This window comes from Oncorhynchus masou, chromosome 25 (genome assembly GCF_036934945.1).
Source record: "Oncorhynchus masou masou isolate Uvic2021 chromosome 25, UVic_Omas_1.1, whole genome shotgun sequence".
Lineage (NCBI taxonomy): Eukaryota > Metazoa > Chordata > Actinopteri > Salmoniformes > Salmonidae > Oncorhynchus > Oncorhynchus masou.
The window spans coordinates 36,741,024-36,753,904 of NC_088236.1; the positions used below are offsets into that span (position 1 = coordinate 36,741,024).

The window sequence follows — 12,881 nt, forward strand, 5'->3', positions numbered from 1 at the left end:
TAATGTTTCCACCATCATTTCTTATGGTCAGAAAAGAGCTTCTGGTCATCAGAACAGCTATCATTAACCTCGATTTAGACAAGGCGAAAGACATTGATTATCCTGGACCAAGAGGAGACGGTGCTATAGAGGCCGGCGTGTGGGACACCTGATGAGACTACGTCGAAGAGTGGATAAACCTCCTCTACCCTCCGTTCTATTGGCAAACGTGAAATCTCTGGAGAAAAAACTTGATGAGCTCCGTTCGAGACTATCCTATCAACGTGATCTGAAGAACTGTAATATCCTATGTTTCTCCGAGTCATGGCTGAACAAGAACATGGTAAATGTAAATCTAGCTGGTTTTTCTATACATCAGCAGGACAAAATGGTGGTGTCAGGGAAGCTCAGGGGAAGGGTGTGTGTCTCTTTGTTAACAACAGCTGGTGCACAATCTCTAATATTAAGGAAGTCACGAGGTTCTGCTCGCCTGAGTTAGAATACCTCATGATAAGCTGTAGACCATACTATTTACCAAGAGAGTTTTCATCTATATTTTTTGTAGCTGTCTATTTGCTCCCACAAACCGATGCTGGCACTAAGACTACACTCAACGAGCTGTATAGTGCCATAAGTAAACAAGAAAACGCTCACCTAGAGGTGGCGCTCCCAGTGGCCGGTGACTTTATTTAAAAAATAAAAATGTAGTGGTACTTTTTACCCCTTTTTCCTATCTAATTTCATGATATACAATTGGTAGTTACAGTCTTGTCCCATCGCTGCAACTCCCGTACGGACTCGGAGAGAAGAAAGCCGAGAACCATGCTTCCTCCGAAACATGACCCTGCCAAGCCGCACTACTTCTTGACACACTGCTCGCTTAATCCGGAAGCCAGCCGCACCAATATGTTGGAGGAAACACCGTACAACTGGCGACTGAAGTCAGCGTGCGTGCATGGCCGGGCCACCACAAGGAGTCACTAGAGCGCAATGGGACAAGGACATCCCAGCCGTCCAAACCCTTCCCTAACCCGGACGAAGCTGGGCCAATTGTGCACCGTCTCATGGGTCTCCCGGTCGCAGTGGCCGGTGACTGTAATGCAGGAAAACTGAAAGCCATTTAACCTAATTTCTACCAGCATGTCACCTGTGCAACTAGAGGCAAAAAACTCTAGATCACCTTTACTTCACACACATAAACACATACAAAGCTCTCTCTCAAACTCCATTTGGCAAATCTGAGCATAATTCTATCCTTCTGATTCCTGCTTACAAGCAAACATTTCAATAGGAATTACCAGTGATGTGCTCAATATGTAACTGGTCAGATGAAGCAAATGCTAAGCTACAGGACTGTTTCGCTAGCACAGACTGGAATATGTTCCGGGATTCATCCGATGGCATTGAGAAGTTTACCACATCACTCACCATCTTCATCAATAAGTGCATCAATAATGTGACAGTGACTGTATGTACATACCCCAGCCAGAAGCCATGGATTATAGACAACATCCACACTGAGCTAAAGGCTAGAGCTGCCGACTTTCAAGGAGCGGGACACTAATCCAGATAAGAAATCCCGCTGTGCCCTCCGAAGAAACCTTCAAACAGGCAAGCGTAAATACAGGACCAAGATCTAATCTTACTCCACAGGATCTGACGCTTGTTGGATGTGGCAGGGCTTGCAAACTATTACAGATTACAAAGGGAGCTCCAACCGCAAGCTGTCCAGTGATGTAAGCCTACCAAACAATTGAAATACCTTCTATGCTTGCCTCGAGGCTAGCAACACTGAATCATGCACGAGAGCACCAGCTGTTCACGATCTCCGTAGCCGATGTGAGTAAGACCTTAAACAGATTAACATTCACAAGGCCGCAGGGCCAGATGGATTACCAGGACACTTACTCAGTGCATGCTCTGAACAGCTAGCAAGTGTCTTCACTGACATTTTCAGCCTCTCCCTGCCCCAGTCTGTAATTCCCTACATGTTTCAAGCAGACCACCATAGTCGTTGTTCCCAAGAATGACAAGATAACCTGTGTAAATGATTATCGCCCTGTTGCACTCACATCTGTACCCATGAAATGCTTTGAAAGGCTGGTCATGGCTCACATCAACACCATCATCCCAGACACCCTGGACTCACTCCAATTCATATACCACCCCAACAAATCCACAGAATCTCTATTGCACCCCACACTGCCCTTTCCCACCTGGACAAAAGTAACACTGTGACGACCCTGCCACTCTGTCTGCCGTATTCTGTCTTTGTTCTTGTTTCCTTATTAGGATGCCGGTGGGCGTAGTTGGGGAGGGTCGTCAGCTACATGGGAAACACCTGGGCCAGGTGTGTCCCAGGATAAATAGACCTCTTCCACATTCATGGAAGAGACTCTCTCCATGCAGACACCTTTGTAGATTGTGTTGTGGTTCTTGGTGGCCTTTTGTTTGTTTGCTTTGGCACCTTTCAACACCCTGCATTATCACATTCATGCATGCAAAACACTCACTTACACTACTGATTACTGATTACACACACCATTGTATATTTTCCTTAGTTGCTTTCGTTAATAAATATATATTTTGTTACTCCTTATCTCCACGTTGTCTCCCTTTGATACGGGCTTTGAGCCGGTTTGTGACAAACACCTACATGAGAACAGTGTGCATTGACTACATCTCAGCATTCAACACCATAGTGACCTCCAAGGTCATCACTAAACTAAAGATCCTGTGATTAAACACCTCCCTCTGCAACTGGATCCTGGACTTCCTGATGGGCAGCCTCCAGGTGGTGAGGGTAGGCAACAACACATCTGCCACGCTGACCCTCAACATGGGTTCCCCTCAGGGGTGAGTGCTTAGTCCTCACCTGTACTCCCTGTTCACTCATGACTGAGTGGCTGCGCACAATTGCAACACCATCATTAAGTTTGCCGACGATGTGACGGTGGTAGGCCTGATCACCGATGATGATTAGTAAGTCTACAAGGAGGAGGTCAGAGACTTGGTAGTGTGGTGCCAGGACAACAACCTCTCCCTGAACGTCAGCAAGTCAAAGGAGCTGATCGTGGACCACAGGAAATGGAAGGCAGAGCACGCCCTCATCCACATAATCGGGGCTATAGTGGAGCAGATAGAGAGCTTCAAGTTCCTCGTTGTCCACATCACTAAGGAATTATCATGGTCCACACACACCAACACAGTCGTGTTTGCCATCAACACAATTCAATTCAAAAGCGTTCCCCAGGGAGGCTGGCCCTTTTGACTTCAATGCTTCCCATAGCTGTGTCAAGTTGGTTTGATGTCTTTGGGTGGCGAACCGTTCTTATTTGTTTTTTTAGTGTTTTTATTTTATTTTACCCTGTTTTCTCCCCAATTTCATGGTATCCAATTGTTTTTTTTGTAGCTACTATCTTGTCTTATTGCTACAACTCCCGTATGGGCTCGGGAGAGACGAAGGTTGAATGTCATGCGTCCTCCGATACACAACCCAATCAAGCCGCACTGCTTAACACAGCGTGCATCCAACCCGGAAGCCAGCCGCACCAATGTGTCGGAGGAAACACAGTGCACCTGGCAACCTTGGTTAGTGCGCAGTCCACCACAGGAGTCGCTGGTGCACGATGAGACAAGGATATCCCTACCGGCCAAGCCCTCCCTAACCCAGACGACGCTAGGCCAATTGTGCATCGCCCCACGGACCTTGCGGCCGGTTACGACAGAGCCTGGGTGCGAACCCAGAGTCTCTGGTGGCACAGCTAACCACTGCACCACCCGGGAGGCCCTGGGTGGTGAACCGTTCTTAACACACACAGGAAACTGTGGAGCGTGAAAAACCCAGAAGCGTTGCAGTTCTTGACACACTCAAACCGGTGCACTTGGCACCTACCATACCCCATTATAAGACATAAATCTTTTGTCTTGCCCATTCACCCTCTGAATGACACATACACATTCCATGAAACTGGTCTCCTTCCGTTCATCTACACTGATTGAAGTGGACTTAACAGATGACATCAATAAGGGATCATAGTTTTCACCTGGATGCACCTGGTCATTCTATGTCATGAAAAGAGCAGGTGTTTTGTACACTCAGTGTATATAGCAAAGTCATCGTTACTCATTGTGTATTTATTTATTGTGTTTTTATTTTTCTATTCTCTTTTTTTCTCTCTCTGCATTGTTGTGTAAGTAAGCATTTCACTGGTAGTCTACACCTGTTGTTTACGAAGCATGTAACAAATAAACTTTGATTTGATGTAGAGGCCAGGGGGTCACTGCACTCTACTGATGCTAAGCTAGTCTTCCAGTACCTTCTGGGGCCCAGCTCCCTCTCAGACCCTCTGTCCAGGGTTAACCTGTCATCTTCCCCCAATGAGATTTAGGGATCTCTATAAACCCTGAGGCAGGCCCACATGTGGTACCACTTAGGGGAGAGTGGGGTAAGTTGAGTGGTTTTTAAATTTACGTTCTTTCTGACAAAGGTCTCTACATACAGTGCCATGAAAAGGTACTTGCCCCCTTCTGATTTTCTGTATTTTTGCATATTCTTTTTATAATTAATGAAATCAGATCTTTACCCAAAACCTAATATTAGATAAAAGGGAACCCGAGTTTACAAATCAAACAATTTATATTTATTTAATTTAGTTAATTAACAAAGTTATGCAACACCCAATGCCCCTGTGTGAAAAAGTAATTGCCCCCTTATACTCAATAACTGGTTGTGCCACCTTTAGCTGAAATGACTGCAACCCTTACTGCAACTCTTACTGTCGTTGTTGATCAGTCTCTCACCTCGCTTTGGAGGAGATTTGACCAACTCTTGCATGCAGAACTACTTTAACTCAGTAACATTTGTGGGTTTTCAAGCATGAACTGCTCGTTTCAAGTCCTGTCACAACATCTCAAATGGGATTAGGACTGGACTTCGACTCGGCCATTCCAAAACTTCAAATATATTTCAGAATGGTATGTATCGCTGAAAATAATTAGAATTCATGAAAACACTACAGTTTTGAAAACATCGCTTATCCAAATAAAGTGGTCTCTTGGCACCACTTACCCCTGGTATGGGGTAAATTAAGCCACCTACAAATTTCTGTACTGAATGAAATATTACCACTAACTTTTTAAAGCCATGTCTATCTTTAATTCCCAAATGCAATTCAACACAATCATAATTGCTTTTTAAAATGTTAATAATTGTAAGCATATTTTAACTAAAAAACACTGTACTTAAAAAAACAACTTTTGTCACGTGTGCTCCTTCTCCGGCCTCTAGGTCACCAGGCTGCTTGTTATGGAGCACACCTGTCACCATTATTACGCGCACATGCACATCTTCAGACTCACCTGGACTCCATCACCTCCCTGATTACCTTCCCTATATACGTCACTCCCTTTGGTTCCTTCCCCAGGCGTCATTGTTTCTGTTTCAGTGTCATGTCTGCGTGCTGTTCTTGTTTTGTATTATGTTCTGTTAATTTTATTAAAACACTCACTCCCTGAACTTGCTTCCCAACTGTCAGCGCACAGTGTTACAACTTTTAACATAGGCCAGGTCATGTTACCTCATATCCCAGTGATAATGCCTTGCATTGACTCTGAGAAGAAAACACTTATATTTGTTCAACTTGCCATTGGCTCAACCACTGGCTCAACTTACCCCAAGGCAAACATTTTCACTATTGGCTCACACAGCTACAAGGATGCACCTTCATGCTAGATTTAGGACTTCATATTGAAGCTTATAAAGGCCCCAACTGACATATAGAACAATCTTAAAAGTATCTACTTTGGTTAAGATACAAGCATCATGAAACATCTAACACACTAAATTAATTTGACTTGGTGAAAATCTGTGTTTTGGACCTAACTTGCTTACCACTTTTCCCATGTGGTTTCTTCCTTCACAGACTCTATGAAATGATGACCTCTTCCTAAATATTTGGTCAAATCATACATTGTGTGTATGGTTTCCTAGAAGAACGGGTGACTCATCTTACCCCTTTGACTCAACTTGCTCCACTCTCCCCTACAGCAGCACAAGAATGCAGCACGGGATTCTTCATTAAATCATCTCTGTCTGTCTCTATCTCTTTGAAATGTGACTGTCTGTCTGAGCCCTTACTTTGCCACATTGTATCAAGACATGATAAACATCTCAACTCTGCACTCAATCAAGGTATTTCTGGAAGAATCAGTGCTGTCCTTCACCAAATCCACACTGGGCACGTAAACTGTAGATCGGGGCAAATATCTATGGAGATCAAGTCTTCTTGCCAATGTGAGTAAAGAGAAAACCCAAGGAGAGCATCCACATAACTGTGCACAAATATCCAGTGACTCAGTGGTCTCTGGGAGTGAGGATTTTTATGGAGGCCAGACCCTGCTGGCTGGTGAGGGGAGAGAGAGGGGTGGAGAGGGGGGAGGGGGTGTGCTCATTAGTGGAGGAATGCAGCCTGTGACAGAGGTGGGTGGGGGGGGGGGGCAGTACCCTCCATTACTGTAGACTTACACTCAGAGGGGTCTTTGATTATGGGGCAGGACCCCTGTGTGCATAGTGGCCAGCCATTCCTGACCCACGTCAAGCAAAAAAGGCAGTGGGTTGACAAATGCTACAACCACATGAAAACAGAGTGGATTAGCAGATTAAAGTTCCCTTGGAGGGGTTGTGCCCACAGCCCTGCTGCGCCTTATTGTTCCATCACAGACCCAGGCGATCCAAACCCAGCCTGCTCCTTAGCAACATCAGCTTAAGTTGCTTCTAGTACCAACTAAGCATGGCAAACCTAGTGGAATTCCTGCCAGCTTGATTGGGTTTGGTTGCCTCCTCGACACCTGTATTTGGGATAGTGTGCATTTGTGTATTGACCAACAGGGAAGAGTTCGTACACACCATTCATGTGCAGCCTCTTCCCTATCAATCCTCTTTCCTTTACACACAGACCGGAGCAAGTTGGACGTCAGCTGTCCTAATTCTAAAGAAATGATATTGGCTATGAGAACCGTTATTGTCCTTGCTCTGTTCATATGAGAACAGACACCAGAGCGTTCGTAATTAAGACCGTTAAGAGCTTAATGCTTTGAGCTTGGCGGCGTAGGCTTTGACCTCTGAGAGCAGTCAAGTTTCAGGTCAAAAGAATAGGACTCAAATACAAACTTTGGTCTGCACAATAGGTGGAAGGGACCCGACTGCACAGCTTCACATTCACACACTCCACAGACCACAGTACATGATTAGATCAGTCACTCACTGAAGGCTGTGGCCACTCTTACAGCGACTAAGTGAAATCCCAATTGTGTCCACAACTGCTAAAAACAAGATACATTGCACACAATGGCTGGCACATTCCAGGCACTTTTAAGGCTTATCTTTAAACACAGAAAACCAATGTTATTATATGATGGCCTTAAGCGTTACTGTAACATTAACCATGGTCTGTATAAACAAGGATGTCCGTTTCAGACCGTAGGTTTTGTATAATTGTTCAGACCATCTGCATGTTGTTACTAGGCATACGGCATATGGACTTAACAATGACACTGTAGCTTTCACAAACAAGATAATTCATGTAGGATACTTTCCACAAAAGTGTTTATATTTCTTAATATAAACAGATAAAGAACAGACCCTGTTCTGGGTGTTGTCCACTTCAAAGACGCTCAACTCAGGAAACTGTTTCTGAGGTAAACTGATACAAAGAAATACTTAGTATGACTACTAGAGTGGAATGAATCCACACAGTGTTCATGTCTGGAAAGGGTTTATCTGATGACTAAATCAAAGCAATGATATTTCAGGATAGACAAATGCTAAAGAAAACGTTCATCTCAGAACCACCGTCTACTAAACTGGAATTCGATGGCCGTAATCCACCAGTTAGGGTTTACACAACAGATGATGGAATATTGACTCAGCTTGACTTTAAGATCATTTTTGACCTATGAAGATATCTGAACTATTAGTTTAAATTCCCCGACGTATCACCTTGCTCTCCAGTCTAAACATTATAGACAAATCTGGAGTCCAAATTCTTGTCCAGAAAGTCCACCTGATTCCTAATCTAATTAGTATTGCTTATGATAAACAGACTTAGTGCCACTGTAAATCTGAACCTGGACTGCAAAAGGATACGCAAGCCTTCAGCCTGGAGATGAACCATGAGATTGCAGTCCCTAACCTGAACAGAAACTGGCATTAGCACGGGGACGTTAATTAGCTGGACACAAGCTTACTGGGCACTTGCTGCTTTTGTGGGTACACATCCACATTCCATCTAAGGCTTGCTGCGTTTACACAGGCAGCCCATTTCTGATCTTTTGCCACTAATCGGTCTTTTGACCTATCAGATCAGATCTTTTGCCAATAATTGGCTGTGTAAATGCAGCCATAATGTGTCCGACCGAGCACACTCGGAACATTCTGGTTAACCTCAGTGGCTATTACTGATTGAGCCTAATGAGAGAAGAGTGAGGCAGAGAGAAAGAGGGGCGGATAAAAAAGGTCATGGAAGAGAGAGAGAGAATCAGCTAATCTGTGGAACAGTATCAGATGATTTATCTGTAAACAGTTCTCTCTTAATTATCAGCGCATGTCTGGGGACCACAGTCATGAATGGAATTAGCTGGTTGCAATTGCTTTCCTCCCCAGATGCTGTTGTTTTGGGAGCCAGATGTGTGACAGGGCCCACTGGATAGATTGATGGAACTGATAGATAGGTCAGTGTCTAATATTCCACATGATTGTACAATTGTATCAAACCTTTACTTGGATGTTTTTCCCCCACCATAAAACACAGTGAAGGACCATGGATGTGATAGATGCTGAGTGAGAATGTGCCAGCTGAAGGAGACCCACTGGGCACAGACGTCAATTCAACATCTATTTCCTTGAAATTACATGGAAACAACATTGATTCAACAGGTGTGTGCCCAGTGGGGATATCTTTCCTGCGTGGAACTAATAGGAAGACCAAGCTGGCTCCTCATTGGGCACAAACTCACATCATAGCAGTCAGACACAAAGGCTGTGTTTACAAAGGCAGCCCAATTAGGATCCCTCGCTACTGATTTGTTTTTTGACCAATCACATCAGATCTATTCATATCAGATCTTTTTCAAAGCAAATCTGATTGGTCAAAAGATCATAATTGGGCTGACTGTGTAAACACAGCCAAGGAGGCGTACAGTAATGCAGATAGTAATGCAGACTTCTCTCTCTCTTTCTCTCTCTCGGAGGACCTGAGCCCTAGGACCATGCCCCAGGACTACCTGACATGATGACTCTTTGCTGTCCCCAGTCCACCTGGCCGTGCTGCTGCTCCAGTTTCAACTGTTCTGCCTTATAATTATTCGACCATGCTGGTCATTTATGAACATTTGAACATCTTGGCCATGTTCTGTTATAATCTCTACCCGGCACAGCCAGAAGAGGACTGGCCACCCCACATAGCCTGGTTCCTCTCTAGGTTTCTTCCTAGGTTTTGGCCTTTCTAGGGAGTTTTTCCTAACCACTGTGCTTCTACACCTGCATTGCTTGCTGTTTGGGGTTTTAGGCTGGGTTTCTGTACAGCACTTTGCGATATCAGCTGATGTACGAAGGGCTATATAAATAAATTTGATTTGATTTGACTGGGAAAACAGGTGGAGGGCAAGTGGTGCAGAGAATGGGTGAATCATACTTCCCTTTGGCAATGTGGTCTTCTGGCAGCCATGTTCTGTATGGAGCATCCTTAGATGAAGGGCTCAGACAAACGGGCTTGTAATTTCAGCTCTCTTTGTGTTACTTTTCTCCTACATTACATTGCTCAGAGGGAAAGGGAGATTGCTTTTTGTTTGCTGTTGTGGTCTGTGTCACTGTCTCCTTCATTTCCGGCTGTTCAGAATTAGAGCCCTCTCCCAGCCGCACTGGGGCCAGGGGCCACTGAGTCCCCCAGACAGACAGACTGACTGACTGACTGACAAGTCTCATGAACTCATTAAGTCCCAGTGACACACCAAGTCTTGTTAGTTAATTACTCTGACAGAGGGGCATTCTGTGAGTCTCCTCCCTATGTCTCGGTGTCCGTCTCTCTCTCTGCCCCCTCAAGGACCTCTCGGCGGGATTCCTGGGTTTGTTTACAACCAAAACAAGGGGCAGGTGCACATGCCTGTTCCCACGCCACCACTCCCTCTGTGTCCTCCTCTGAGCTGGCATTGTCTCACAATCATCTCAGTGCCACCAGTGGGCAATGTCCAATGGGACAGAGGGCATCCAGGCAGCACACAAGACAGGCACATGAGATGAACACAGAGAACAGAGAGAACCATAGCCGTGCTAAAATCAATCACGAGTTTCTTAGTGATCCTATACTATGCTTTGGTATTTGTATTTATTTCTATTTATTAAGGATCCCCATTAGCCTGGGCATCAACTACTATTCCTGGGGTACAGCAAAATTAAGGCTGTTGTACACAATTGAAAATATTACATGCCATTACATTTCATAACACTTTTCACAACACATTACTTGTCTTCCCTCAGGCCTCTACTCTACTACCACATATCTACAATTCCACATCCATGTGTACGTGTGTGTAGTGTGCGTGTCTTATCATGTGTCTGTGTGTCTGAGTCTGTGTCTGTGTGTGTGTGTCTCTTCACAGTCCCCACTGTTCCATAAGGTATTTTACCTGATATGGAATAGAGTTCCATGTAGCCATGGCTCTATGTAGTACTGTGCGCCTCCCATAGTCTGTTCTTGACTTGGGGAACGTGAAGAGACCTCTAGTGGCATGTCTTGTTGGGTATGCGTGGGTATCCGAGCTGTGTGCCAGTAGTTTAAACAGACACCTCTGTGCATTCAGCATGTCAACACTTCTTACAAAAACAAGTAGTGATGAAGTCAGTCTCTCCACTTTGAGTCATGAGATATTCACATGCATATTAGTGGTGGGCAGCTCTCATCCATAAAAAAAATCCTTTGACAGAAGGCCTTAGTACAGTCCACTTGAATCCTGAGTTATCAGTTGTGTAAGTTGTTACCCTCAATACATTTGATGATCATTGTAATAATAAGGGATTATCATTGTTATGAGAAATTTTACACTCCACTGTTCTTGAGAGGACACAATTACCATGATGTGAACACATAACACTTGTGCTCAATGTTCTAAATGTACCACACTTCCTCTCATGCACAAAGAAGAAAATCTGCTCGACAACCTTCATGTGCTTGTGTGCGTCTTGTTTTGTGCCCATTTTTGTTCTTCTTCTACAGTGGGGAGCAGGGATTAGACTCTCCTTAGGGGAATGCAGGTCTATGAGAGAGGGGTTACTGAAGTCCAGCAGCTGTGCAAACAAGGCAGGGCAGATATTACTGTTACCCCACTGGCTGCCATCTCTTCCCACATTTCATCTGGCATCAGGCCGTACACATAAAAGGCACCAGGAAGCCTAGTGGTTAGAGCAAGGGTATTCAACTCTTCCCTACGAGATCCGGAGCCTGCTGGTTTTCTCTTCTACCTAATAATTAATTGCACCCACCTGGTGTTCCAGGTCTAAATCAGTCCCTGATTAGAATGGAACAATGACAAAATGCAGTGAAACTGTCTCGAGGTCCAGAGTCGAGTTTGAGGGTGTTAGAGCATTAGGCCAGTAACCGAAAGGTTGCTAGTTTGAATCCCTGAGCCGACTAAGTGAAAAATCTGTGGCTCTAACCGAGCAAGGAACTTAATTGCTCCAGGGTTGTCTAAATAATAGCTCATCCCTGGCAGTTACCCCAGTCTCTAAGGGTGTCTCGGGGAGTGGGATATGCAAAAAAATAAATGTCCATTTCACACCACACTTGTACAGGTTACACACATGTACATGTGTGAAACAGGACAAACATAAGCACCCCTTATTTGACCTTTCACTGGGGAAACCTGATGTAATGGTTACTTAGTCTGATGTGCAATAAGGGGATTCAAAGTCTATACTTGGAAATGACATGAATAATTGGAATAGCATAATGTTTATCGTTTGTTATGCAAACTGCTTCCCCCTTTCAACAACCTCATGTCACAAGAGAAGCGTCGATCGCTCCTTCGCGCACGTGAACGAATTAACTAGGCTAATTTGCGCAAATTGTGCAATCATTTCGTTGAAATACGTTGACTTTAAAGTGGGATAATATGTTTTTTAACGAGTGCATAAAACATTGGTATTCAGATATTAAGTTACCAATAATAAATGTACTGTAGCAGAGCTGCAAGACAGGGTTGACAAATTCGTATTAATATTTTAGCACGGGGAATTAGATCCATTAAATATGGGGGAGTTCCTTACTTACTTGTGCCATTGCAGCAATATATTGGTGTTATTTGTCTATAACCAAGTCATGCCCATAACTTACCTTACTCTGTGCAGTGACATCTTTACACACCACCAGTAGGCAAGCTAATACATTCGTATATCTCCACATTTTCCTCCCAGGTGCTTGATAGCAAATAAAGAATCCCTCAGCACAACTTTTGGAGTCGGAATGACAAGGTCGGTTACAGTATTACTCAATCCATAAATGAAGACATCCGCACGAGATATTAGGGTTCCATTGCCACAGACCCAAATCGTATATGTTGTTGCTGTAATATGCGCAACAATCAGTTTTCCAAGCTGATAAGGCGCTGTCCACACACTAGTCCTCAACTCTGCGCATCAGGGGTAAATGATCATCCACCAATCTTCTCTTCTCCACACATGGGAGGGGCAATTTGCACACACACTTGACATGATCTTGGGACATAATATTTCTTATCGAATCTTATCTTTAGAGTAATTTCAGACGTGTTTCATTATAGTTTAATAATTTTCTAATATTCTATACAACTTTTTACAGCCTTTATTGCGACAAATGTGACAATTAGCATTT

General features: G+C 44.1%; 1 protein-coding gene across 1 annotated transcript in view; it reads right to left on the minus strand.

The window, feature by feature from the left end:
• The window catches only part of LOC135514246 (olfactomedin-like protein 2A), a 29,843-nt gene extending 17,152 nt beyond the window's left edge, over nt 1-12,691 (minus strand). The window contains exon 1 of the mRNA XM_064937587.1: nt 12,366-12,691. Within this exon, the coding sequence (XP_064793659.1) occupies nt 12,366-12,434 (69 nt within the window). The 5' untranslated portion in view covers nt 12,435-12,691. The remainder of the gene's footprint in view (nt 1-12,365) is intronic.
• Nucleotides 12,692-12,881: the final 190 nt, after the last annotated feature.